The sequence below is a fragment of the Ptychodera flava genome, chromosome 6 (genome assembly GCF_041260155.1).
Source record: "Ptychodera flava strain L36383 chromosome 6, AS_Pfla_20210202, whole genome shotgun sequence".
Lineage (NCBI taxonomy): Eukaryota > Metazoa > Hemichordata > Enteropneusta > Ptychoderidae > Ptychodera > Ptychodera flava.
This window is the reverse complement of record NC_091933.1, coordinates 17,509,151-17,536,433: the sequence shown is the minus strand read 5'-3', so window position 1 is coordinate 17,536,433 and position 27,283 is coordinate 17,509,151. Positions and strand designations below refer to the sequence as shown.

Sequence of the window (27,283 nt, the reverse complement as noted above, 5' to 3'; positions counted from 1 at the left end):
ATGTAGGCATTTCACCACGCAGTAGAAAGGGAAGCCAGGAAACCAAAATAGTAAACCAAATAACACCATTTTATCTCTTTTTTTCAAAAGCTCCAACAGCAGGAGGGGGGACAACCCCCCTCCTGACCTCCCCCCACAAAATACTCCCCAAGTGCCACCAAATAACACCATTTTAATCTCTATTTTTCAAAAGCTCCAACGGCAGGAGGGGGACACCCCCCTCCTGACCTCCCCCCGCAAAAATACTCCCCAAGTGCCACCAAATAACACCATTTTAATCTCTATTTTTCAAAAGCTCCACCGGCAGGAGGGGGAACCCCCTCCTGACCACCCCCCGCAAAAATACTCCCCAAGTGCCACCAAATAACACCATTTTAATCTCTATTTTTCAAAAGCTCCAACGGCAGGAGGGGGACACCCCCTCCTGACCTCCCCCCGCAAAAGTACTCCCCAAGTGCCACCAAATAACACCATTTTAATCTCTATATTTCAAAAGCTCCAATAGCAGCAAGGGGACACCCCTCTCCTGACCTCCCCCCCCCCCCGTGACCGCTTCGTGGCCGCTTGTGGTGCTTGGCACCACATCTTTGCCCTTTTTATCTTCAGACAGCGACGAACTAAAAAAAAATTATAAATCTGAAAATTTACTCTGAAAAAAAAAATTTGCACAGCTAATCTCAATTGGAAAAAAAAAATTCAGAAATTTACAATAGTAAAAAAAAAATTTTCACAATTTCATTGTGACCACCCCCCCCTCCCAAGATCTAATGGTCCATCCCTAAGATACACAACGTAGGAACTTAAAAAAACTCATTGAAAACAAAGATTCAAGTGCAACCAAGGACGTTTAATACGGTATGCTATTAAGGACATTCGTTTTTCTTTTAGTGAAGAAATTGGCACTATTGTTCCCGCTGTGGAGAATATAGGCCAGTAAAACTTCTCACAATATGTATTGTTTCACTTTCAGTGCCTATCAAAGTACATTTATGACAATGACATAGTGCATGAGCATGTGGTGTGTTATAAAACATCTACAACTGGTCTTTATTCGGGCTGTAGCACCCGTTATTACGCCTCGTGGTCTTTCGTTACCAGAAACACATCGCCATAGGGTGCGAAGGGTTAATGAATTAAATCTGATGAATTTGTTCTTTGTTTGTTTGGGGTTTTTTGGGGGGGAGTCACATTTTACAATTGATGAATTTGGGGGTCAAATTTTAGAAATTTGATTTGGAAGGGGGTCGATTTTTACATTTCATTTGTCGCTCAAGTTCCACCGACCCCCCTCCTCTCCCCGTAAATTACGAATGCTCCCTAATAAGCATAAACAACAATACAAACAACAACAACCAGATGTCTGGGTACCCTGTGCAATATCCTACGGCCTCGGGTAACGGTGTTGTGTTTCTGGTAACGCATGGCCTCTCAGGGTAATAAATGTGCGCTCTGGCCCTCATGACCAGATAATGTGTTTACTATATAAAACTGGGTACACAAACGGGCAAAAATAGTCAAATTAGTACAATTCCATTCATTCCAAAAATAAGATTCTGATGTTTCCTTCTTTTTTCTCCTGTTGACAACGTATTGCATTACAGTAGACCTTGCAATAAGAAAAAAAAAGTCACCCACATGCCAAATGGGGAAATTCTTTCAAGGTACATGGTATTTATATTTGTCATAACAAATCTTGTCTGTGTCATAACTAAGTACCTGGTAGACATAGTAACATCAATCAAATACTGTATATTGTAACACTAGTTTTTTATACAGAGTTTGGAAAAAATTACAGTGGGAAGTATAGGAAAACAGCCATATACGTGAAGTGCCTTTCTTTCATAGCTTGTAAGAGGACCGTTTGATTTCGGGGTGTGGGGAGGGGGCTGGAGGAAATGGGTATGACAGTAATTTTTTTCTCTTGTCTGTCCTGGATCAAATTTTTTCCACATATGGAAGCAATGCAAATTTTTGTGATTACCTCAGCCTCGGGAAACAGTCTGTTTTTGGGGGTGACACAGTCCCTCGTGATACAGACGTATGGTGTTGCCCTCATGGCCAGTCAATATGTGTATAACAAAACGAAAAAGAGTTCCCGTTTTACGAAAACCAAGAGGAAAGGCTGAATTTACATCCACTGTCATTTTGAGAGAAACTAAATTGCAATCTATTCTGAAGCTGATTTAATGAGAAAGTGAAATGTAAAAAAGTAAATCATGTATTACATAACGATGTCTCTTTGCTGTCAATAAGTTGTACAAATTTTAGATAAAAGATAAAAATCGTCATTTGCTAATAATTACTTTGTCAATTTGTTACATCATTTAAAGTACCATTTCCTCCTGACATAACTCAAACCGGAAAATATTAGGGGATTTACTTCTTTTGTCCTGCTTGGGGGGTGGTTGTCGGAAGTGCGCTCAAAGTCGTACGGGACCCGTATGACCAATGTAAACACTGTATCCGAGGTACATTAGCGACTGATGAAAGTTAAAGCAGACGTAATGTACATCATACAATTTTTTAGTGTTGCGGCTATGTTGCCGTGATGCATCTAGATATCATGCATGAAGTTCATCATTTATAATCAAGAAAGTCACGATCGCACAGGCGGAGTTCTGACGACCCCATCATTTGAAGCACAAGTCCTAGAAAACTTGTCACGAAGGTCTTAATTTTCAAGGAAGCATTTTACTTTATACTCGTGTAAATCTGTCGACAGCGTATTTAAGGTCATCCTGCCGCGCTATCCCTGATAGATATGTTACCGAATCATTCTTGAACTATTGTATATGTAGCAACGGAATGATCGAAAGATGACTAAAGCTTGATTCAATGCCAGAGCAATTTCTACTCGTGCTGTAATAATGGTAAAATAATCAAAACACGGCGAAGTGGTGATAAATTATAATTAATATTATGAAAGTCACGTTTATCAATGTAAATAATAAACTTTAAATACCACTCCCACTTTGTAACATTTTTAAAACACATTTTTTTAATGCCAACGGTCGATATTTGACTTGGCGACTGCGCGCGGATCGCGAGATATCGATAAAAATATGTCATTTCCCGAGCGTATTTTTCACATCCCGAAGTTTTACGATCGTTCTAATTTTGACTCGAAATCCCCCGAAGGTTTGTTGTTGTGCTGATTGACGATATTCTAGGGAGTCTACAATAAGTTCGAACGACGCAATTAATTTACTTCCCACTGCAAAGACTTTATATACAGCATTATGCCTTTACCTCAGGTAAGTTTTTAAAAACTTCTCAGTTTATTTAAACTTTTGCTTTTTTGAAGACATGTTTTTATCGATATCTCGCGATCCGCGCGCAGTCGCCTCGTCAAACATCGACCGTTGGCATTAAAAAAATGTGCTTTAAAAATGTTACCAGGTGTGAGTGCCACTTTATATACTTCTATTCTATTCACAACTTTGATTGAATTTCTTAATTGAACAAATTGAAACACTGTGAACGGTGATGTCAAGCGATGGGCATAGCAGTTGTACAATGAGGAAAAATACATTAAAGCAACAACATTTGGCCTTGCAGAATATGTCTGTCTCGGAATATAACCGTTTCTTTATCCGTTTTGCCTCTTAATTGCAAAAATAGTGGGCATAATTGACTCAGCTTACGTAATACATATTAAAACCACTGGTACCAGGGAGGAATGTGGGTCATCAGCAAATCTTCGAAACTACCGCAGTCACCTGTGGTCTATTCCGCTCTGCGTCTATGCGTCCCGTAGATGTGTGTACATCTTCTTCTCAGGCATATGTACACACGTCTATGGCAGAGCGGAATAGACCACAGGTGACTGTGAAACTACTGTATAAATTCTGCTGCACCGACAGACAGACTGTCAATACATACTGTGTACATATATTAACACATACACACACTCTCTCTCTCTCTCTCTCTCTCTCTCTCTCTCTCTCTCTCTCTCTCTCTCTCTCTCTCTCTCTCTCTCTCTCTCTCTCTCTCTCTCTCTCTCTCTCTCTCTCTCTCTCATTTACTAGATTGAGCGAATTTTTTCGTGAATTATCAAGGATGATTAAATCTTAAAATTACGAAAAGAATGCAAAGAACAAGCCGTAAGTCACACGCATCGTTGTCTTGCACCTTCTCGAATTAGCAGCACATTAATATTACGAAAATAACCCAGTAGGAAGTAATAGTAATTGGCATTAAACACAACGAGTCCGCATCTGGATCACAATTGAAAACCTAGACGCTAATTAAAGCAAATCTAGCCCCACGGTGATTCCCCCCCCCCCCTTGCAGGAAGGATGAATGGAGCAAGGCGTATTCTTCTTTCACATCACTGTTCTCAATGCGTGATCGCTTTTCGATTTTGTGACAAAATGTGGCAGGGACGACACTAGCCATCATGCATTTAATTATTACAAGAGCATGTGGCATGAACATAACTTCATAGCACGAAGAAGATATTTTCCCGAAAAATGTTTCCCTTTCGACGCATCTTCCAAGATGAGTTCCATTCATCTTGTGTTACATCGAATTCGAATTCACAAAAATTGTACGATGAAAGAAGTCAATCATCCTCAGAGGTAAAAGCTTTATTCATATACGCTTAATATAAAACAAATAAAAAAAATTCGCCTGTGAACCGGGGTCACTGGTAAGAGTATGGAAGTCACTTTAAAAACTTTTCCCTTGGCCAAAGAAGGAAAGCCTAAGCAGTTGCAAAAGTCAAATTTCGATGAATTCAGTCAAAAGATCGAGCCTCTTGCGGCATCCCTGGCAGTTTGCCAAGAAAAATATTCGGACGTCCATAAGCTGTCCTCTCTATGTGTATGTTTGAGCTCCATGATCCGAAGGTAAACCACGGTAGGTACACCTTGGCGCCTGTATGTGAAACAGAGTGACTCATTTGAAATCAAACTGGCATCAGTACATTGTGTCGGTAGATTTTCAAACAGTGAACGGGCAGCCAGTTCCCCGTTGGTGATATGCGTACATTCTGAGAATCATGCAGGCAATTAGATGTTGAGGTACTCGGAATTAAATTAAAGTACATGAGGAGATTTTTGGTCGTTTTTATCAAAAGATGGTTTATCGTCTTTCACTCTCGGGTACAAATGAAGTCAAAATACTTGAATATATTTGAGTTTAGAGAGAAGTAATGAAATGTAGGACGATTCAAGGCGGATGAACTTACATGGGCAGATAGCCTTTGCATTTACCAATCCGATATGATCAAATTCTGTACTTGCACCTTTTGTAAATTGAAAAATTAGGAGATACAGTTTTTCCTTTTCCTTGTAAACAACACACAGCAAAGTTTCAGAACTAAGTTCCAACCGGTAAAGGTATCATAATTTGAAATTTTGAACAATTTTATGCAGTAGGTGTGATTGGTACGCCTGGTCACTGAAGCAGAGCACATACGTATGCACCAGACTGCATTGAGAGTAAGGCCCTGTGTGTGCAGGTCTTGTTGCAAAATTTACATATAGCAACCTTTGATATTTGTATTGCTCTGCGAATGTTCTGTCCTGCTGACAAACTTCTTAAAAACTAGCATCATCAATATTTCGTTGTGTCATAAAGACTATATATTTCTTCTTCGCTTCACTCCCGGTAAAATTTTGCGGAGCCAAATAATTTGCCCTTCAATGAAGTATCAATGCAAATAATTGCGTATGTGTTACCGACCACTTTACTTAGGTCAGAACGTCTCGCGAACTTGAACGTAAACACTGTGCTTTGACAACCCCCCCCCCCCCCCCACTTGTATTAGTATGCTTGAATTGCAGGCAGTAGAGCTTACAGCGCTATTAGAGGTAACTTTTGGTGTACTTTCAATTTCATTATTTTTGTTCATTTTGTAAAACACAATTTCTTGGTCAACTCACAAAAAATATCAATCCGCGTATTCAACTTGTTGGCACAGTACGTGTTCCGTGTCCAATTTCATTATTGCCGGCTGAGTTTTGGGCCGGACTAGAATTTGTCTTGTGTACAAAAACATTGCTTGAGCTTATTGTACGCAATAGTTTGAGTATACCTAGAGGAGAAGAGTCTGAACAGGAAATTTTTTCCTGCTTTCTAGATTATTAATAATGAAAATATTATCAGAAGTTATAGTATTGTTCCTTTAGTCGCAGTCTGCCGTGCGCCACATACTATACTATTGAAAAGAAGTGAAATAACGTATTCAAGGTAACGTTTTTAAACCCTGTAAATATTTATGTTCAATAACTAGGTAGTTTTCTCCGTTTCTGTACGGTAAAATATGTTATACATTATTATGCAATTATACGACCGAGGTATTTCCACATTCATTAAATCTCACGTCTGAAAACAGCTTGACTCGTAAACACATAAGCATGCGTTCAACTGGATCGAAGCGGAGTACTTACGAAAGCATATCTCTTGTTCGATGAGCGAGAAGGTGTAAGTATCATTGACGTAGGGCGCCATCACGTCAAACCTAATGATATCAACCTTGCCGATGATTCTCTGACTTGGAATTCTAGACCTGAGATCGAAAGCTATTTGCTGCAAGTAAGAATATTGCGATATTACTGTCGATTGTCAAGTATTAATTCCCTTTAAAGAGGGATGAAATTTGATAAAATAATATTGTATTTGCTGCAAGTAGGCCTAAGGATATTGCGATATTACTGTCGATTGTGAAGTATCAATCCCTTTTAACGAGGGATGGAATTTGATAAAATATTCGAATTAGTCGTTTGTCAATGCCAATATTTAAGCAAAGGTCGTACACAAATGTGTAAGCTTTTACAGTAGTAAAAGCTTTGCTACAGCTTAGGGTACCTTTTTTGGTAGCTTTAAATACACGTAAAGTGTCAAGTTTTTGTGAATAAATATTAAAAGAGCATATTTACCTGCGGGAATGGAGGGTGTGACAGATACAAACAGGACAGGTTCAAGCTGTGCATATAATCGACAATGACATCACTTATTTCTGGTGACAATCTGCTCATTCGTTTCAATTCTTCGAGCGCACGAGCTTTCACCTCCGGGTCGGGTAGCGTCAGATATCTGTCAGAAGGTTGAAGGATGACAATCGAATGAACTTTAACGATCAATAAGTCTCGGCAAATTTACTCCATCGCATGGCACTTTTAAAATCATTTCTCAAAGAAGATGGAAAGCGCTACTTCAAAAAGATATTGTGTGTTCTCTGAAAAGCCGATATACTGTATTTCATGCAGTATAGTGCTTTTTCCGTCTTTTTGTTTGTGACGTTTGCAAAAAGTATCCATAACAGAGCAGAAGTTTCGCCTCCTCTTCATACCAGTGCTGATTGAAATCTTGTCAAGCGCTAGCATGACAATGACACTTTACAGCATAGGCAAGCAATCAATGAATTAATCCTACATACATACTATCATACACTATAGATTTATACATGTGTACGACTTATGATAATCAGTCTACTCTCTCGGTCTCTGTGAACTAGGGTCAATACAATGACAGGTCATCGGGCAAACCAAAAGAACAGCTCTAGGTGAATGTAAAGGACGGTCATCTATGTCTACAGACATATAAATTTGTCTGAAGTGACGTTCAGCAAACATGTGAATAGATCAAATGTATTATTCTACCACGAGGTCGGCTGGAAGGAGTCTGAAGCTGGAAATTACATGATAATTGAAACTTCAAAGGAATTTTTGAATACTTGAGATAGAATTTAGCCGCACGCACAAATGCTATATTGGACATGCGAGAATGCCATACTTTGGTTGCCTTGAGCCTGCAAGAGATTACTCATGCCAACAAACGTTGACTGGCACTTCGCAACTTTTAAAGGAATACAGTTGTAAAAATCTTTCATATAAAGTAGTCGATGATCCTTAATTGTGTGATTAAAATCGCCTAAAATTATCTCAAAACACACTTTGATATTCGGCCGCGTATAAATATACTACCTAATTTAAAAGATTTTACGCCGAGATACCAAAGCTTTTCAGCTCGTAAAACTTAGAGGTCGAAAAGTGTATGAAAGTATCCTTGTATTGGCGATTCAGCAGAATACGTAGACTTTCGTATGGATGTCGTAATAATTAAATCGTTTTCATTTGTTATGCAAATATGCAAACTTACAAAACTGCAATGATTTAATCAAATCAGACGGAATGTAAGATTCAAATATATCCGGGCATTTACATAGAGATGTGGTAGAGGGAAAACAGGCGAAAAAGAAGGCATATGCTAGTAATTTAGTGCTGAAAGGTGACGCAAATCGCAGAGGCTGCAAATGACCTTGTAATTAAAGTACAAACTTTTCTCCTGTCTTGTTCCGCCAGTGCATCGCAACGAACGGATCCCCTCCACATATACTTTCTTCAATATGGTCAACAATCTCTCGAACGTAACTTGCTTTTGCAAGACCTCTGGCCGCATTGTTTGTGAGGACTTGATCGTTCGGCAGTGAAATCACAATTCTGTGAGGATGATAGAGGGCGACACACTTCTCAGTTTCAAGGGAACTCAGACGTTCTCTGTACTCTGCCTGAGTACTTGGCATGCTACTGGAGTCAGGCAATATAAGATGAAACAGCCTTCCGTACACTGTGCGGTATGCATCGTAATTGTCCGCGGTGTTGTAGTCTTTGCTGGAAAAGAATGGGTCGATGATTAAACTTTCACGGCTCATATGATCGCCACAGACTTTGAGATACTCTTCTATCGTTGCAACGGGCAAGACTTTACTCAACGCGTCTTTGTCGAACGTTCTCTCGAAAGGTACCATTCTGTTGGGGTCACTGTCAAGATAGTGTGTTTTCATGGGAACAAAAACGACGGTTCTGTTGAAGTGTAACGCCACCTTAACAGCTTCTCTCAGTTGGCCCATCCACCAACCAGGACCGTTCCAATTGTACTCAATCAACGGGAACAAATATTTTTTATTATCGTGGCGACTGAGAGTCGATATTGAATCAGAATCGCCATCACCACCTGACTTTGACTCAGCCTCGCTACGGTCGATGGCGTCACGGTTCGGCTGTGTTGCTACGTCGGTTTGGTCGTCGACATGGCGAGTTAGTCCCGACCTTGCAACTTCACCGTGCTCGACGATGACGTCACGAGTTTTTTTCGACCAATCATCCTCAGCGTCACGGTTGTCATCATTTGTGTATTTGCCTTCTTCATATCCGGGTAACTGTTGATAGAAAATTTGTATCGGACATCTTATGAGAAAAATATACACGTCAGATATTTTCCCCCAATCATCAGCAGCTCTGTGTCTTGCTACATGGAGCGAAAGGGCATTCGTGGGGCTGAACAAATTTGAGGAAGGGTACTTGTCAATTAATTGATAATACCGTTTTATAAACTTCAAGGTCATCGAGATTGACCCTCAACGTAGTTTCTTAGAGTATGTTCATTGGAGTTGTCTATGTGAATTATAGGAATTAACTACACTCACGGCAGAGAGAGAGAGAGAGAGAGAGAGAGAGAGAGAGAGAGAGAGAGAGAGCCATCAATTAACCCAATATATAATACACTTAACCAATATAATGATATATAAAACCAGTTTTATGTAATTGTAAACACAATGCAGTGATACGGCGAAGAGTCAATTGTAAGATCGGCATTTTAGTTGGAACACCATGGAAAAGTCCAGTCCATTTTCCCTATAGAGAAGTCCAGTCCATCAAAAATGGAAATTTCATGACTCCGCTCGATTATTTTATACTAGTTGCAAAGATTTAAATTAAACAACACATGTAAATAGTCTCCCTGTCAAAGTATGGATAAAAGTTAATCTACGGCATTAAATACGAGATGTTTTGAATGTCGGATACTGAGATCATAAAATTTAGATTTTCATTTAGGCTGTATAGGAGTCTTTGAAATATTAGCTCATCCAAATATACACGAAACAATCTCTCTCTCTCTCTCTCTCTCTCTCTCTCTCTCTCTCTCTCTCTCTCTCTCTCTCTCTCTCTCTCTCTCTCTCTCACACACACAGCACATGACCCCTTTGACCTCGAAACTGTGACAAAACTGTGTTATTTTCTGTTGTAGGTTTGTTACGTGTGATGATGTAAACAACGCACACTTCATAGTTTGCGCTTGGTGTGTCAATATCTGTTCAAATACAACTGAATTAAAACTTTTGAATGAGGGCATATACTTGAAAGTGATAAATAAATTCATGGACAGAATCTGTACACTATCAGAACTAATTTGGGAGAATTGGATCTTTGAATTGCAAATTCATCAAAAGTGTAAGAAGCCCTATTGCTGAAAGTTGCAATAATATACATTACCCAAAAAAAACTTCATGACTACACACAGTCCCTCCAAAACGGAGGCGCCGTGGCCTACATCAACACAAAGCATCGTCTCCCTGACTCAATAATTTTTCGATTAAAAGTTCAAGTTTGGTCATCTCGTCCATAACAGCATGAACAACATGTTTGCTCTCCCTCGATAATTGTTCATCTTTAATGATTGAGATAAAATCCATCGTGCCCCTACCTGAGTGAGAAACTGGTGTTGTTCCATTGGCTTAATCTTTATGTAGTGGGTTGTGTGTAGGTGCAGGAACATGTACAAAACCGCTATTGACGCCGACACTATTACACCCAAGAACGCTTCAAGTCGACCACGGCGACGACGGCAAAACATTGTGGTAGACTCCTGGAGAATAGGATGGTGGTAAAACGGCGAAAGTAAAGTTTATGACATGATTGTCAAAAGGTGTATAAGGGCAACAAAAAATGACTTTGGCGCTCAAAGGGTTAAATGCGGCATACGGTAACAGGATTCCACAAAGACCATATACTGTTTGTGGTAGAAATACACAAAAATATCGTCACATTATTCTTCAGAAACACAATTATTTAACAACCGTAGTTGTATCGCTTCCAGTGGATGTACCACAGGGGCTCAAAAGTGGCTATATAAGTCAATATTACAGCGTTTTTCTTTCTTTTTCAATGTTACAAATAAACTAGCTGAGCCTGAAGAGCACACCACTTGTGTAGCTGTCTTTTGTGTAGCTTGTATTGACATGTATAGTGCGCCCTCAATAGGGAGTGTGATCATATGTAAATGCGACCTTTAGTTCCGTGACCTCTAGCCATTCCTACTTCCTGTCCTCGCTATGCTTACTGGGGAAATTAGTACAGTAAACACAAATACGTCAGTAAACACAGCGACGTCTGTACGCATGGCCGGCCATATGGAGAGGGAAGTAGGCATGGCTAGAGGTCACGGAACCAAAGGTCGCATTTACATATGATCACACTCCCTATTGAGGGCGCACTATACATGTCAATACAAGCTACACAAAAGACAGCTACACAAGTGTTGTGCTCTTCAGGCTCAGCTAGTTTATTTGTAACATTGAAAAAGAAAGAAAAACGCTGTAATATTGACTTATATAGCCATTTGTATGCCTTCCAGTGGATGTACATGAAAACACTAAAGTTTCCAAACATGACGTGATATACACCATACTTTACATCTCATCTTCAGTGCTTGTGCGCATGCGCTGGTTTGCGACAACTAATGACTTGACCTTGGGCCAAAATATGATAGTTTTTTTCAGATCTCCTCTTTGGCCTTCTACGATATAATGCACAATGCGGTATTACTTGCGCCTTTTTGTTTGTCTGTCTGTCTGTCTGTCTGTCTGTCTGTTTGGGTTTTTATGAGCTCACGCGGTCCAACTATAAAATTGAAAGCAAGAAGCCAGCATTGCTTACATACAGTGGGGCACACGTTCTTCTGACATGCAGCCAGTTGATGACAATAAGCTGTTTAGAACTGTAGGCATATCATCCTACTGCAGGGCATTGAACGTGACACTTTCTGCCGAGCGTAGCACAGTCCCATTTTTATTTTTTTCACACGGCAAAAAGCTGAGGCGGCTGGTCTATATCGATGTGCACAATGATAAGAAAAAATATTTTCTCTTGTTTGCTTAGAGATTGAACTTTCTTGTAATGGCAAGAAACTACCCGAAGAATCGAGGACAGCCAATCAGTCGATTCGAAAAACTACCGAAAGCGAATGTAAGCTTACGAGACCCTGAAGCACAATGCGAGACATATACCACATGCATGAGTCAAGTGTTTTGTCAAGAAGGGGGTACTCAGATCAGAATCGGTACAGCAATTATCTTGGACAGTTTCATTTCTTAAATCATCATTTTCGGACAAAATACTGATCTCAAACTTGACATTTTCTAAAACAGGGATAGAAGACTTCATATTGTCAAAATCCCCTTACTGAAAAGCTGGATGGGTGCAAAACTGCGTACATGTGTGCGCATACCCATCATGCAAGCCTCAGTGACGAAAGGTGCTTGAATTGTCTAAAGAGAATTGTACCAAAATCGAATGTAGGGTTATTTGTCTCAAGAAAGGCGTTCCCTGCGTTTGAAAGTAATTTTATCCGTTTGGAAACTAGGAGAGGAGGAAGAGGATTTAATTTGAGTGAGCGTCGTTGAACGCAAATTCAGAGCCGAGTATTTAGCAATGTCAATGGGGATACTCCACAGGTATGCGTACTTGGTCGGTACAGCAGACGAAAAAAAGATATGAACTGAAAATGCTCACGTGTTTCATTATATATTGCATTTATGTGCAAGTTTGAACCTTTGCTACATGCTTTGCTACATTTAAAGTGTTATGATCAACACAATGAATTCACCACAGATCAATTCTAAAGGTCATTAAGTATTCAAATATGTAATTAGCTGAAATAAAAATAACTAATTTCTTTGAGTACTGTCATTGTATCACAATATAGCATGTGTAATTACCTTTGGTCAAGTCCTTCAAGCTCTATATGCCAAACCGTGAAAGCTTGTTAGCTATTTATGCAAATTATGAATTAGCTGACATGAAAATGCAAAATGACTTTCAATACTGTTATAACCTGGTATAATGATCAATGTACACAGCATGTTTCGCCAAATTTTATCAAGTAAATGCCAGTATATATCCCTAATTTGGAAGGTTCATTAAATATGCATATTGGGAATTGGCTGAAAAAAAATGTCAAATGACTTTCAATAATCTTGTATCATAGTATCTTTAATGTACATAGCAAGTTTTGCCAATTTTGGTCAAGTCAAAACAGATAAATATCGCTAATAAATGCGGGATATCGGACCGCAGGCGGGCGAAGATTGCATTATAAGCGCGCCAACCCAAACTCACTGCATGGACATCACATTTACGAAATCGAAGTCCAAAGTCAACTACGTCATTGTTAGAATAAGAGAGGTTTTCCATCACACGGGAGCATACCACCACAAATTTTGCACAGATGGCGTTGCACTGGCATTGAAAAAGGGTGCATGGGAGCATGGGAACGCGGGCAGTTTTCCCTCGCTGTGGGTAGGAAATGCATTGAGCAAGACACACTTCCGGGTTCGCAAAAAAACGAGGATCCCATTTACGGGGCGCTCAAATATAACTATTTGCTGTGATACATAGCAGAGGCGTATATGTTTGTGATGCTGAGAATAACATCAGTAAATAAATGACGGGTTTTAAAAGTTGACGTTTTTTGCGATGAAACAGACTTCTGAGGTAGCTCGCTTGGGGAACAGGTCATCCCGGCCGCTGTCCGCTTTGACCCCAGTATTCACACTGGTTTTGGTCGGCCCCAGGTACCCAAGTCACTTCGACCCCGGCCCGTCACACTTTTGCCTACATGTCCACGGAGACGATTCAACATGTTCCACAACAAAGCCAAGACAAAAATTGAAAATATCAAAAATGGCTTCACAAAGGCTGAAATACACGATACTCGATGAAGTATGAAGTTTATGAAATGAAATCAAATTGACAACACAAGTGTTTGTCTCGGGTAATACCACTTGAAGTTGTTTTTTTCCATACAGTGCAGTATTTGTCAGTGACAAATTAATCTTTGCAATACATTTTTTTGCGATGAGCTGGAAATTTGATTAATATCGAGTTAATGTACATAAATATTCCGTTATTTACTGGGACACGTTTATTTTCTCGATCCGCTATCTGCGGACTACGTGCTGAAGTACATTGACTGTTCATGTCAACGATCGTTTCTCCCTCTGCAGAGTTTCTGTATCCCGTTCAACAACGCTGTACCTCGATCACACGATAGTGACGCTATGTAGCTGTGCAGTATTGAAACTTATCATAAAATGGCCACCTCGTCTAACAGTAACACGTATTGTCGGGATTATCGTACGGAAAAAAGACTGCAAAAGTAAGACTTATGAATCTTCATCAGAATTGAACACATCATGATTGTACACGAGTATCAACCGTGAATGCACGTTGAGCTCGGCAGTTACACAAGCATGGTACGCTACATGCATATATAATAGCCCTACGAGTATGGCGACAGTGTCCGGCTTTGGCTACGCCGCCTACCGGAGGTGGGAGGCGGCGTAGCCAAAGCCGGACACTCTCGTCATACTCGTAGGGCTAGCTACATGCACTGCCGCGATGCCGATCGTATGCATTCCAAGGCCTATCCCGGAATTTGTTTCACAAACAACCTCAAAGGAGAGCAAACATACTTCTATGGACAGTGACGAACACGTTTCTTGGCGAAGCAAATTCAAAACAGTGCAGAAGTACATGAAGTAGGTCATGGCCTTGGACTCTGTGCACGAACCTGATTGGACACTTCAATACCTTTGACCCAAAGTTATTATTCATCAGCACTTCCATGCCATGAGGCTAGGTAGAGAACGTATGTACTCATTTCTGGCGATCGAACAGCGAGGGAAACAATCAATTACCAAGGATAAAGCTAATTTGCTAAACGATATTTTATCTTGAATAGTGAGTTGAATGAGTAATAAAATATCATATTTTTAATGTTCAATACGAGGTTGAAACACGGAGGGACCGTGGTTGAAACCAGTGCTATCCAGCTGTAGCCAACCTGGACAAGCACATTTCACAGCGCCCTCAAACAGTCGATTGTTTTCACTTGTCATACGCGGCGTAACAGAAAAAATTAAAACTTTCATAACTTCATTAATATCCAAGCCACGCCCACCAAAACCTTTTCAGTTCTAGCCATTTGAATTCTGAAGATGTCTACCAAATTTGACTGAAATACGTTCAGCCGTTTTTGAGAAAATGGACCAACAGACAGACAGACAGACAGACAGACAGACAGACAGACACACAGACAGACAGACAGACAGACAGACAGACATCGCTGCGACATATGCTCACGTGTTCACACGTGAGCAAAAAAGTGAGAAATCTGGTTTGGCCTGTGCAGCGAAAAAATGCAAAATATCCGGGTCAAATCGAACAGTTCCATAAATATCATTACAAAAGTTTAGTTTGCCTTGTTTTATATCTCTCTTTTTTGCTCACGTGTTTACACACGTGAGCATATGTCGTAGCGATGTCTGTCTGTCTGTCTGTCTGTCTGTCTGTCTGTGTGTCCGTGTGTCTGTCTGTCTGTCTGTCTGTCTGTCTGTCTGTCTGTCTGTTGGTCCGATATCTCAAAAACGGCTTATCAGATCAGAATCAAATCTGGTACATAGATTCAGTTAGCAAATGGCAAGAACTGATTAGTTTTGGTGGGTCTGGCTTGCATACTTTTTGCTCATTTGCATAATTGATGATTTTAGAAAAAAACGGATATTCATTAAAAACGACTACACACAATTTGATGAGATTTGCTACAAATGTTGATCACACCAAGATATATCAGTAGTGGGAACCATTAAGGGGTGACATGAAAGAGAGTTGCTAATTTGCATATTTAATGAACTTTCCTAATTAGGGATATATGTCTGATTTGACTCGATCAAAATCGACCAAACTTGGTATGTATATTAAAGATACTATGATTTAACATTATTGAAAGTCATTAAGCGTTTTAACTGCAGCCAATTCCTAATTTACATATTTAATGAACTTTGCTAATTAGAGATATATATTTAAATTGACTGGACCAAAGTTGATGAAACTTGCTACATGTATTGAAGCTACTATGATACAACATTTTTGAAAGTCATTAAACATTTTTACTTCAGCCAATTCCCAATTTGCATATTTAATAAACTTTCCAAATTAGGGATATATATCTGAATTAACTTGATTGTAGTTGTCGAAACTTGCTATATACATCAAAGATACTGTGATATAATATTATTGAAAATCAAAAAACATTTTTATTTCAGCCCATTCCTAATTTGCATATTAAATGAATTTTCATAATTAGGGATATTTATCTGAATTGACTTGATCAAAATTGATGAAACTTGCTATGTACATTAAAGACACTATAATACAATATTATTGAAAGTCATTAAGCATTTTCTCTTCAGCCAATTCCTAATTTGCATATTAAATGAACTTTCCTAATTAGAGATATATATCTGAATCAACTTGACCAAAGTTGACAAAACTTGCTACATATATTGCAGATACCATGATACAACATTGTTGAAAATCATTAAGCATTTTTACCTAAGCCAATTCCTAATGTACATATTTAATGACCTTTTCTTACTAGGGATATATACAGGATTTACTTAATCAAAGTTGGCAAAACATGCTATGTACATTGATGATTATACCAGGTTAAAACAATATCAAAAGTCATTTCACATTTTCATGTCAGCTAATTTATAATTTGCATGTCTAATGAGCTTTCACAGCTCGGCATATATGGCTTGAAGGACTTGGCCAACAGTAATTACACTTGCTGTATAAAGTGGTGATACAATGACAGCAGTAAAAGAACTTTGATATTTTTATTTCAGCTAATTACATATTTGTATACTTCATGACCTAATCGGCGGTGATTATTGTTCAATACGTTGATCATAATATTTTCAATGAAGTTGCAAACATGTGGCAAAGGTTAAAATTTACACATAACTCCAATATATAATGAAACACGTGAGCATTTTCAGTTCATATCTGGCTTTTTAATCATATTTCATTTTTGCTCATCTCGATTTTTCCTGTTATCTAAGCATCATTGTTTCGACATTTGACCGAATAGGCCTGTTATAATCGTTGAGGGATCGATCGAAAACACTGGGAAATATCCGAGCCGACGTGAACTCTCGATGAATATGAATACAATTTTACTGCAGTATGCACCTCGAAAGTGAAAGACTTAAACTTTTGCTCAAACTTTCCACAAGGACTATTACAACAATTCTCTTTCAAAATCAAGAATAAAAATCGGGGGTCATGGTGCAAATTTTGGTACAAGAGAAACAAATTACACAAGATATTTGAAATTCAAAATGGTCGCCATCCCTGTGTTAACTGTATGGAGAAAAATGAAATGTACGATTTTCGAAAAACTAAGATGGTGAAAAGTTTTCTCACATCAAGACCTTTAAAATGCCCCCCCCCCAAAAAAAAAGAACCAAAAAACAAACCAGATATGAACTGTAAATGCTCACGTGTTTCATTATATATTGCAGTTATGCGTAAATTTGAACCTTTGCCACATGTTTGCAACTTCATTGAAAGTATTATGATCAATATAAGGAACAATATTCACCACAGATTAACTCTATAGGTCATTAAGTATTCAAATACGCAATTAGCTGAAATAGAAATAATTAATTTCTTTGACTGCTGTCACTGTATCACCTCTTTATATAGCAAGTGTAATTGCCTCTTGTCAAGTCTTTCAAACTATATATTCCAAACTTTGAAAGCTCATTAGATACGCAAACTATAAATTAGCTGACATGAAAACTTATGTGCGAAATGACTTCCAATATTTGTATAACCTGGTATAATCATCAATGTACATAGCATGTTATGCCAACTTTGATCAAATAAATCCAAGTATATATCCCTGATTAGGAAAGCTAAATATCGCTGCGACATATGCTCACGTGTGTGAACACGTGAGCACACACGTGAGCAAAAAACAAGTGGTAGATCAGAAAAGAATTGTTAGTTAAGTTTGAGAGTCCAAATATCTGTCGCCGAGGTGCATTCTACTTTTAAGGGACAACAAAATTAAACTTTGATGGAAAATTTAAAATTTGTCCAGCATTTATGGGATCTATTGCTACAAGTGTCAATGTCTTATAAACTTGGCGTAAAAACCATATTCGCCATAAGAAGAGTTTCTGATAAACACAATAGCATTATTTAACATGAGCATATCACAAAAGATTTTTTACACTCATTCAGTTACATATTCAAGAATGTCACTCTGAGTGAGAAAATTATCGTGAACATTTACTGAATTCTCCTCAGCCTATGGCACAACCGCACATAAAACCTGAAAAGTTTAGCGAACAAGTCAGCAGTTTCTTGGAAAACGTTTTTCGCAAATTTCGCCATAATTACATGTAACGAAATATGAATGAGAACACGCCTGTCTGAACTTCCAGCGACATAAATTCCAATGCTATTGGATAAAGCAGCAGAATATATTTTGTGCAACATAATTCAACATAGTCGTTTCGACCCTGATCGAAGTCATGGAGTGAGCGATATCATATTTCCAATTACTATACCGGTGTATCGTATTGCTTTGGCTATTTATGCCGTCGAGATCTAAGTGCTACGTGTACAATGCACCCTACCGATACACACAAACTTTGCAGAGGGACATTGCCCTCGCGCCGCTGTTTCGTTTCGAAAGCTAGAAAGGAACCGGGACCGCATCGTATGCCATATCACTTTCATTCCTTGAGTGCACGGAGCCTTACATGTCGTATATAAAGTGAGGCTATTATGATAGCTATTTGGGACACTTCACTTCACAGTGACGGAGATAATATTGGTGGACAAAATGGGAATAGATAGAATTACTCCGACCACTTGTGTGTATTCTAACGCCGATATCAGTAGGGATATCGTGGAGTTTTTCTTGAGAAAAAAAGTAATTCTCCAATACTGTAGAATTGCACAAATATATTTTCTTCTGACCTCTACTGTCAATGCACCACCGCCTCCAATAAAATTTGATTTCCGAATCTTAATGATTGACAGTGTACAAAATTTGCGCTAATGCTACTCGAATTCCCGACAGTTTCTGAATATACGTGAACTGTTGTTACAGTAACAGACCATTCGGTGTACAATCGGAGGCCGAATACGTACGCTGGGATAGCACAGACTTGTAGGCAGGGTTACCGCACTCCAGAAACGATAGCGCTGTAACTGTACCTTTCTTGCTACACCTGCACTCTGTGTAATACGAGCGGCGGGGCGGCGAACGCTGAGAGCCATACCCATCTGATAGGGGCAAAGCTATCTTAATATCTCTATTTCACATGAAGTATCTCGAACGCAGGCCGAACCATACCATTCGAGAGAGTAGTTCTACTTTCAAGCATGGCTGCCAGGACTTTTAAACGCATAAGAGATATGCCTTCAGGAGTGTCTGAATATCATGAATAACTTTATGATGTCTGATGCCATGAGTAACTTATGATGTCATGAATAACTTCCAATTGATATAGTTGCTGTCGATGTCTAAATTGTCACTTTGTATTGATTAAGAAGGTATTTATATCGAACAGAGCCTGGTGTCATTCAAGAGTCTCGTCATGCCTAATCCATATTATTTAGGTTAACGGTTGATTTTGTTGACGTATCTCAAGGGTTAGAAAGTACCAACATAGCAACTTTTTTCAAGTCCCTCTAATCCAAAGTTATTTGTGAAGCACCAAGCTGATAAGATGGTTAGATCGAGGTATTTATAGAAGTTTGAATGGCGACCAAATGCACATTACATTCCCATGGTATCGGGTTGATTCTGAGCCGCAGGGGCTCGTCTCGGATAATACCGTGCATCCATAGTCTGTTTCTGTTTTTGTTTGTGTCAATTCTTATAGGTTTCGGTGAGCAATTTACCCTTTTCCGCTCTTATGAGAATAACGTCAAGAAAGTTGTTCTTGCTGGTAAGCTACAAGACAGATTATATTGCCTATTACTGTCCATACATGACCCATAGAACGAGCTTTGTTTGGGTGTGCAAATTAATTAACCAACGACTAATTATGAAACGAATATTCACTGGCCTAAATTCTTGCACTGCCTATGGTATGGCCAAGTTAGAGCCGTATTGCAAGTGCCGAGTACAGTACTGTTTAAAGTCTTAGCGGAGGTGCCCCATTTGCATACGCAAATAAGAATTAAAGTTAAGTGGGGGACACTGCATGTACAAATGACCGGTGAGATATATTTTCCAATTTTTTTTTTTAATTTTCTTTTTAAGGTTTTGCCTTATTTTAGTAATTTATCATCGTACACTGACCTCTATATCAAAGATGTAAGTCTATCTCTGTCATTTTGAGGCTATATACCCGCTACGGAAATTGCACAAATAAAGATATACTATAGGCGTACAGAAGTTGGGGAAGTTTTATCGCTCTTCATGCTCTAATATATATAATCATTGGTCTTAGTCGATTATCTATCAGCCAAAATCAGTAACATCAGAGACATGCACGCACACACTCGCTCCATTTCGTAAGAATTACTAGGTGCTGGAAGCCGCCCATGTTCCCATTGTCTTGTATCTCGCCCTCGTTATGAATTAAGAACAACTTAGTTTTGAGTTCCGAACCTGGGTTAGTTTCTACATTTATATGTCAGTCCTGAGTGACAGATTCAAAACTGTCATCTATCTGACGGGCATGATAAGCATTTAAGCCGTACGCTTTGTGGTAGAACGCTGTGGCCATTCTTTGTTTCTTGCTTGATATATGGGACGTCGAACATTCGTGATATGAAAAACACATAGCGAAATATTAACCTTCCAGGCACTGTCGGGTCTGTACATACTAGAGTACAATGCATGAAGATTCAAACGTCAGTATGCGACGATGCTGTACTTAATTGTACGTGGAAGTGAAATGACTTTGTTACCATACTCACTGAAGGTGGCTCTTCCCCCTGCACAAGGATATATTACGTTGGCACTTTAAGGCAATATGAAGTTGCGCTCGATTCCACCGCGGCACCGGTAACTGAAAAGTTTCCCCGCGTCGTTTAAGCTTCGCATAAAACCATGTGATTATGAACTCTCGGTGGGCAGCACCAACGTGGCCATGGTGGCTCTAGCGCAGTGATGAGAGTGAGCATCGAGTTTCACGTCACCAATGGTGGAGGCCGATGGGAATGCAATCCATCCCAGTACAAAGAAAAGTGTATTTGGGGGCTTAAGGGTGATTCTAGTGTTGTGTGCTTGTTGAGCTTTTGATCATACATATTGAAATGCATGGCAGTAACTAACATTATAACTTTTAAATATCACTTTTAATCTTTCATTATTCACACATGCCCGTACACACACACACACACACACTCTCTCTCTCTCTCTCTCTCTCTCTCTCTCTCTCTCTCTCTCTCTCTCTCTCCACTTTGCTACGGTGCAATATACAGCATCTTGTTTTTGTAAAACATTTTATACACATACATTTAAACGCTTTGTTACAGGATATTATATATAGAACATGTTGTCCTTGTAAAACGTGAAGCTGGTACTCACAAGAGAGAGACATATGTTATTCTGTTATTAAAAATGGTTTTAGCTCATATTTGGTATGTATATAAATACCAAAACGAGCTTATATGATTAGTTGGTGACGTCTGTTTGTCTGTCGGTATGTATGTCTGTCTGTCTGTCTGTCTGTCTGTATGTATGTATGTATGTATAGTATGTATGTATGTGTCTGCAAAACTGTTAGTCAATGCTGCACAACACATTTCTGGACCTCTTTGTTATATTTTCAATCTATCTTTTACAAGTTGTCGATTCCCAAATGCCCTAAAAGTAGCCCGAGTAGTTCCAATTTTTAAGAAAGGGTCAAAAGACATTCCTTGAAATTATCGACCTATCTCTGTGCTACCACTTCTCAGCAAAATCTTGGAGAGGATTGTAAATGTCGGTTAGTTACGTTTTTAAATAAGTATAATCTCCTCTACAAACACCAGTATGGATTTCGAGAGAAACACAGTGCAAAACTGTCATTAATTAATTTACTGAATAATTTGACGCAACAAATTGACAAGGGAAATACTACAATAGGAATTTTTCTAGACTTCGCCAAAGCGTTTGACACCATTGACCACTCTATTCTTTTATCAAAGCTCCATAATTATGGTGTCAGAGGAAACCCCATTCGTTGGTTTACTGATTATTTAAATCAGAGATTCCAATATGTGTCAGCAGATGGTATTAGTTCTATGAAATTGCCAGTTACGTGTGGAGTGCCTCAGGGATCAATACTTTGACAGACCCTGTTTTTGATTTACATAAATGACCTACCTGATTTATCTGACTACTTTGATTTCCGACTGTTTGCAGATGATTCGAATCTTTTCCACACATACTAGAGTGATACGAAATTGACCTTTCATGAGTAGAAAACCAGTTAAGAGATGTAACCTGTTGGTGTGATGCAAACACGCTCACTATAAAAATTAAGAAAACCACCTATGTATTTTTTCACCAGAAACGTAAATCGGTGTATTTGCATGGTAATATTTGTGTTAAAACTGTGCCTTTAATTCAGTCTGATCAAGCGTCATTTGTTGGTGTAAATATAGATGAGAACCTAACTTGGAAACAACACATTACTAAAGTCAACGCACTAATTAGAATGAAGGCAGGAATTCTTTTTAGAATAAGAAATTTTGTACCACAAAATGTATTAGTATTACTTTATAAATCATTTATACAACCATACATTACATATGGTTTAGAAGTATGGGGAAATACGTATTCATCCTATTTAAATTCCATTCTTATCACGCAGAAAAATGTGTATGCGAACAATAACTTTTTAGTCCCCACGGACACCGTCCGGGGGGACTTATAGGTTTGGTCATGTCCGTGCGTCCGTCCGTCCGTCCGTGCGTGCGTCCGTTCGTTCACGCAGATATCTCAGACATGCCCAGGTCAATTTCTTTCAAACTTTACCCCATACAGATGCACGTCGATTTGTTTTACAATGCGATCAAATTTGGCCGTGTTAGAGGACTTTTTAGTTTTCACCTCCATAGACTCCCATGTATAAGGCAGTCCATAGACTCCCATGTATAAGGCAGTCCATAGACTCCCATGTATGAGGCCAAGAAAAATTTAAAGTTAGTTTCTCATCGTATTCATATCGCAAAAAGGATGCAGTGACACAGTTTTTAGTCCCCACGGATGAAGTCCAGGGGCTTATAGATTGGGTCATGTCCGTCCGTGAGTCCATCCGTGGGTCCATCCGTTCATGCAGATATCTCAGATATTTTGACAAAATGTCATGTGACCTTGGTGACCTTTGACCTCAAATATATATATTTGTCCATAACTCAGTAACCACAAGTGCTATACCCTTCATGTATGGTATGATGAGACAGCTTATGACGCCACATATTGTACCTCATTAATTATGCGCATATCTAATTTTGAGCGAGTCGATAGAGCTAGAGGTCTGATTTTTGGTATATAGGGATTACTTAGCAATACAATTTTTTTGACAAAATGTCACGTGACCTCGGTGACCTTTGACCTCAAATATACATATTTGTCCATAACTCAGTAACCACAAGTGGTACACCCTTCATATATGGTATGATGGGGGACCTTATGATGCTTCATACTGTACCTCATTAATTATGCGTATATCTAATTCTGAGCAAGCCCATAGAGCTGGATGTCTGATTTTTGGTATATAGGGATAACTATAGGATAGAAATTTTTTGACCAAATGTCATGTGACCTCGATGACCTTTGACCTGAAATATACGTTTATGTCGATAAATACGTAACCACAAGTGCTATGTCCTTTATATCTATACCCTCCAATTCTGATAGGATATTAGACCTTAAGATGTCACATCTTGTACCTCATTATTATGCGCATATGTATTTCTTGGCTGGCCAATACAGTTAGAGGTCTGATCTTTTTTCCCGATTTAGAACCATAACTTAGACATGCCTCATGTGTTTCAAATTGGGAACAACGACATAGACCTATGTGCCCATAGATCTCAACATATACACTCCAGTGATACTTCTTAATGACCACATTTCCCTGCCCCATCAAGACTAATACTCCTATTACAAGTGGGGACTATGTCATTGTCAATGACTTGTTCTGGATTAGGAACGCCGTCATTACCTTTATTTTTTAAATTACACATCATAGATGTTTATAAGCTTTACAAGTTGCTTGTTGGTAATTTTGTGTTTGATTTATATCATCAAAATTTACCACATCCCATGATAGACTATTTCCAAGTTGTGGATCATTGTTATGATACCCGTCAAAAAGTAGGGATGAATTTAACATTGCCGAAAATGTACACATGTAAAGGTCAATCGGCAATTTCGTACACGGGTGCTCAATTATGGAACTCGTTGCCTAATGTAATTAAAGCTCATACTTCCAGGCATAGCTTTACAAAAGCACTGAGAGAGTATCTGTTCCAGGAATACCTACAGTGAACTAGTTAAATCACAATAATCGTCACATCATTGTGTATAAATTTTCAGGAACACCTCTCTCTGATATCGAACTTGTATCATATAAATATAAAATAATGCTTGTAGCACTCTTTGTATAACAGCATACGTGTTAACTTAACTAATTTAAATTTTGTAAATGGGCCAGGCTCGACTAGCGAACAGCTATATTTTCTGGCTCCACATTACCACTGAAATGTAAATTTTGTATTTGCCTGTTATGACTTGTGAAGTGTACTACTACTACTTTTCATGGTAATAAACCAAACCAAATTTGTATGCAGTGTACCTATTATGTGAAGGAGTGGTGGCAGTGACTGAAACAGGCTACTCCACTGACCTTGAGTCATTTCCTGTCATTGTTCATGAACTGATACATATTGGCAGACCTGCTGAAACCATGAAGGACTGTGTTGAAACATTCCTCTGCTAAGCCTGTTCCTAAAGTTGACCTCCAGTACCTAAAGTTTCAGACCTTATTTACTTTTGTCGTTCTTGTTTTTCTGGTTTAAATATTTCTTGATGGACCGATTCAAACCAAATATGAGCACACTGTCCTTGACGGTATTTTTTAAAGTAGGTGCTATGTGTGTCCTTTGTTAGTAGCTATTGATGCACCTTTCACAGTTAATACAATTATGCATTTAAATTATGCAGTTTATTATAATTGCATTTATTATAAACTTGGCAATATAAAATTTGACCTCCCACAACCCCCCTTATAATAACTGAAGGTTCCCTAATAGCGCTATTGATAGAATAGTGGTGGTAAAGCAGTGCGCTGTAAAATCAGACTTAGCCGAGATAGTCGTACTGAATAAATTGAAAATATGTAGTATATTTCAAGAACTTAATTCTTCGAGAGTTCGCTGTAAGTTTAGTCTCACGTATTTCGCGTACGTGTAACCATAGACAGTCGAGAAAGTTTCTCGACTGTCTATGGCGTAACCACAGTCCCTCCCGTGTGTGGAGGGACTGTGGTCCAACGGCGGCAGTGTACTGGTGTACCTAGGGCGCATATCCCCACTAAAACAACGAAAACGTGGTTTAATTACAGTGTTCGTGTTTTGTGGCAAAATCATAGCAAACGCATAAATATACTAAAAATTAACAAGTTGGTCCGGATATGCGAACGCAACTGCGTGTAACTTTAAATCTCTCCATGCCTCCACGCGGCAGCAGATAGGGCTGTATTTGCACAAGAAGGCATTTCCGCCTGAGGCCAATGAGCGGAACACACGTATTGCAAGGGATAATATATGCAGTGAGCTTAGCTGATAAGATCGAGACAAACGGGCTATCACAACTACGTCTTGATATATAATCTGAAATTGTGACCGACACTTGATTGCTTGAGAAGAGAGGTGGTTTTGTGGTGGCATGACCTAGACTTGCCCCTAGTCTGTGGGCTTAATGGTAAAAATTGTGTTGATTTCATTTTAAGCGAGCGGTGTGATCGCGTAATAGGCGTGTGATCGTTTGGACCCAGCACGCAAACCCACACCACTGTCACCAGGCCAAAGTCTCTCCATCACGTGACCTAGCCAAAACCATATCCGGAATGTCGGAAAAGATAAAAACACAGTTAACACAAAATACGAGACAGGGAAAGACTGAATAAGTTGAAAATCTGTATTTAAACATCAAAAACGAAAAAACAGCTAAGCGACAAGGGGGTTGGTCTAGGCACGATCAGGAACAGACACAACAGTAGGACGATGTGTAGAACATGATTGGAGCGACATCGCAAACATGAATGACATGCTTTATCATAGACTGCATAGCTTTTTGGGACATTTATAATACACTTTGGTGAAGCACGAGCCACAAAATACCACAGTCACCTGTGGTCCATTCCGCTCTGCGTCTATGCGCCCCATAGACGTGTGTACATATGCCTGAGAAGAACTACAGGCATATGTACACACGTCTATGGGGTCGTGCATAGACGTTGAGCTGAATCGACCACAGGCAACTTAAAAATACTTACGTCGAAGTTGCTGCTTTGCTGGCATCTTTGCTGAAGGATTTTCAAAAGCGTATGCTGATGGAGAATAGCCCAAACTTCGCATCTTGTGTGTGGGTCTCTTGGAGTAGCTCTATTGTCATCTCCATGGGCAGACCGTGCAGATGGGTGGATGATCTAGTTGCAGGGAAGTTGCAGGACTGTGAGCGCACAATAGAGAGATTACTGGTGACATCATCACGACTGACGTAAGCCCTGTCAGTGCACGGGCTTTCGCGATCGCGCCACTAAAACGCGAGCATGCACCGTAACTTCGGGTTCACGCCACCAATGTACCAAAGACACAACGGATTTAGCTGAAATCAGGGAACAGTCATTTACGGTAGAGGGGTAGGAGAAAATGAAGGGGCCATGAAAGTGCCTAAAGCTACTAGCACAGGTAGTAAAAACATGTTAGGATCAAGGGTGCTACTACAATATTTTCATACGGTAAAGCCCCAATAGCTGCGATATGCAATATGCATTATTTTCATGATCTTATTTTCAAACCAAAGTTGCCTCGTGTAAATGTGCAAACTGAAGGACATGTATAGAACTATCACTGCTCGCTGATTTGGGCCATACCTACGTGTTTGAACAGGTTAAATAATAAACGGGTGCCGCACTCATAACATGGTGCCCCACGGAAAAGTAGAAAAAATGCAGGATTTCCTGGTAATACACGTCGTGATCATAAAAGAAACAAGGATGGCGCCAATTACTTGAATGCGCAATACACGATGGCCAACATTTTGTTGTTGTAATTTTTATTTTCTCTGTCACATGATTACTTTTTGAAAATGGCAGGAAATCTAAAATATGTTAAAACGTTTA

General features: G+C 39.2%; 1 protein-coding gene across 3 annotated transcripts; it reads right to left on the bottom strand.

Moving 5' to 3' along the window:
- Window positions 1-4,560: 4,560 nt before the first annotated feature.
- LOC139135004 (uncharacterized) lies at window positions 4,561-26,644 on the bottom strand. 3 transcript variants are annotated; one of them, XM_070702156.1, is made up of 7 exons: window positions 26,435-26,630; window positions 22,255-22,374; window positions 10,492-10,653; window positions 8,286-9,166; window positions 6,885-7,041; window positions 6,396-6,534; window positions 4,561-4,878 (listed from the first exon to the last, which is right to left on the bottom strand). In XM_070702156.1, the coding sequence occupies exons 2-7, from the start codon at window positions 22,315-22,317 to the stop codon at window positions 4,739-4,741; spliced, it is 1,542 nt and encodes a 513-aa protein (XP_070558257.1). In that variant the 5' UTR covers window positions 22,318-22,374; window positions 26,435-26,630; the 3' UTR covers window positions 4,561-4,738. The 3 variants fall into 3 exon arrangements, with proteins under 3 accessions (XP_070558257.1, XP_070558260.1, XP_070558258.1); XM_070702159.1 differs by lacking the exon at window positions 22,255-22,374 and having other exon boundaries at window positions 26,435-26,644; XM_070702157.1 differs by lacking the exons at window positions 22,255-22,374; window positions 26,435-26,630 and adding an exon at window positions 20,862-21,106.
- Between the last annotated feature and the right edge of the window lie 639 nt (window positions 26,645-27,283).

Coding starts and splice junctions, on each gene's coding strand:
- LOC139135004 (XM_070702156.1), bottom strand. CDS start 22,317: ATGTGTGGAAAAGATTCGAATCATCTGCAAACAGTCGGAAATCAAAGT. Junction 10,654..22,254: donor AAAGTAGTCAGATAAATCAG/GTAGGTCATTTA, acceptor CCTATTCTCCAG/GAGTCTACCACAATGTTTTG. Junction 9,167..10,491: donor AACACCAGTTTCTCACTCAG/GTAGGGGCACGA, acceptor TTCTATCAACAG/TTACCCGGATATGAAGAAGG.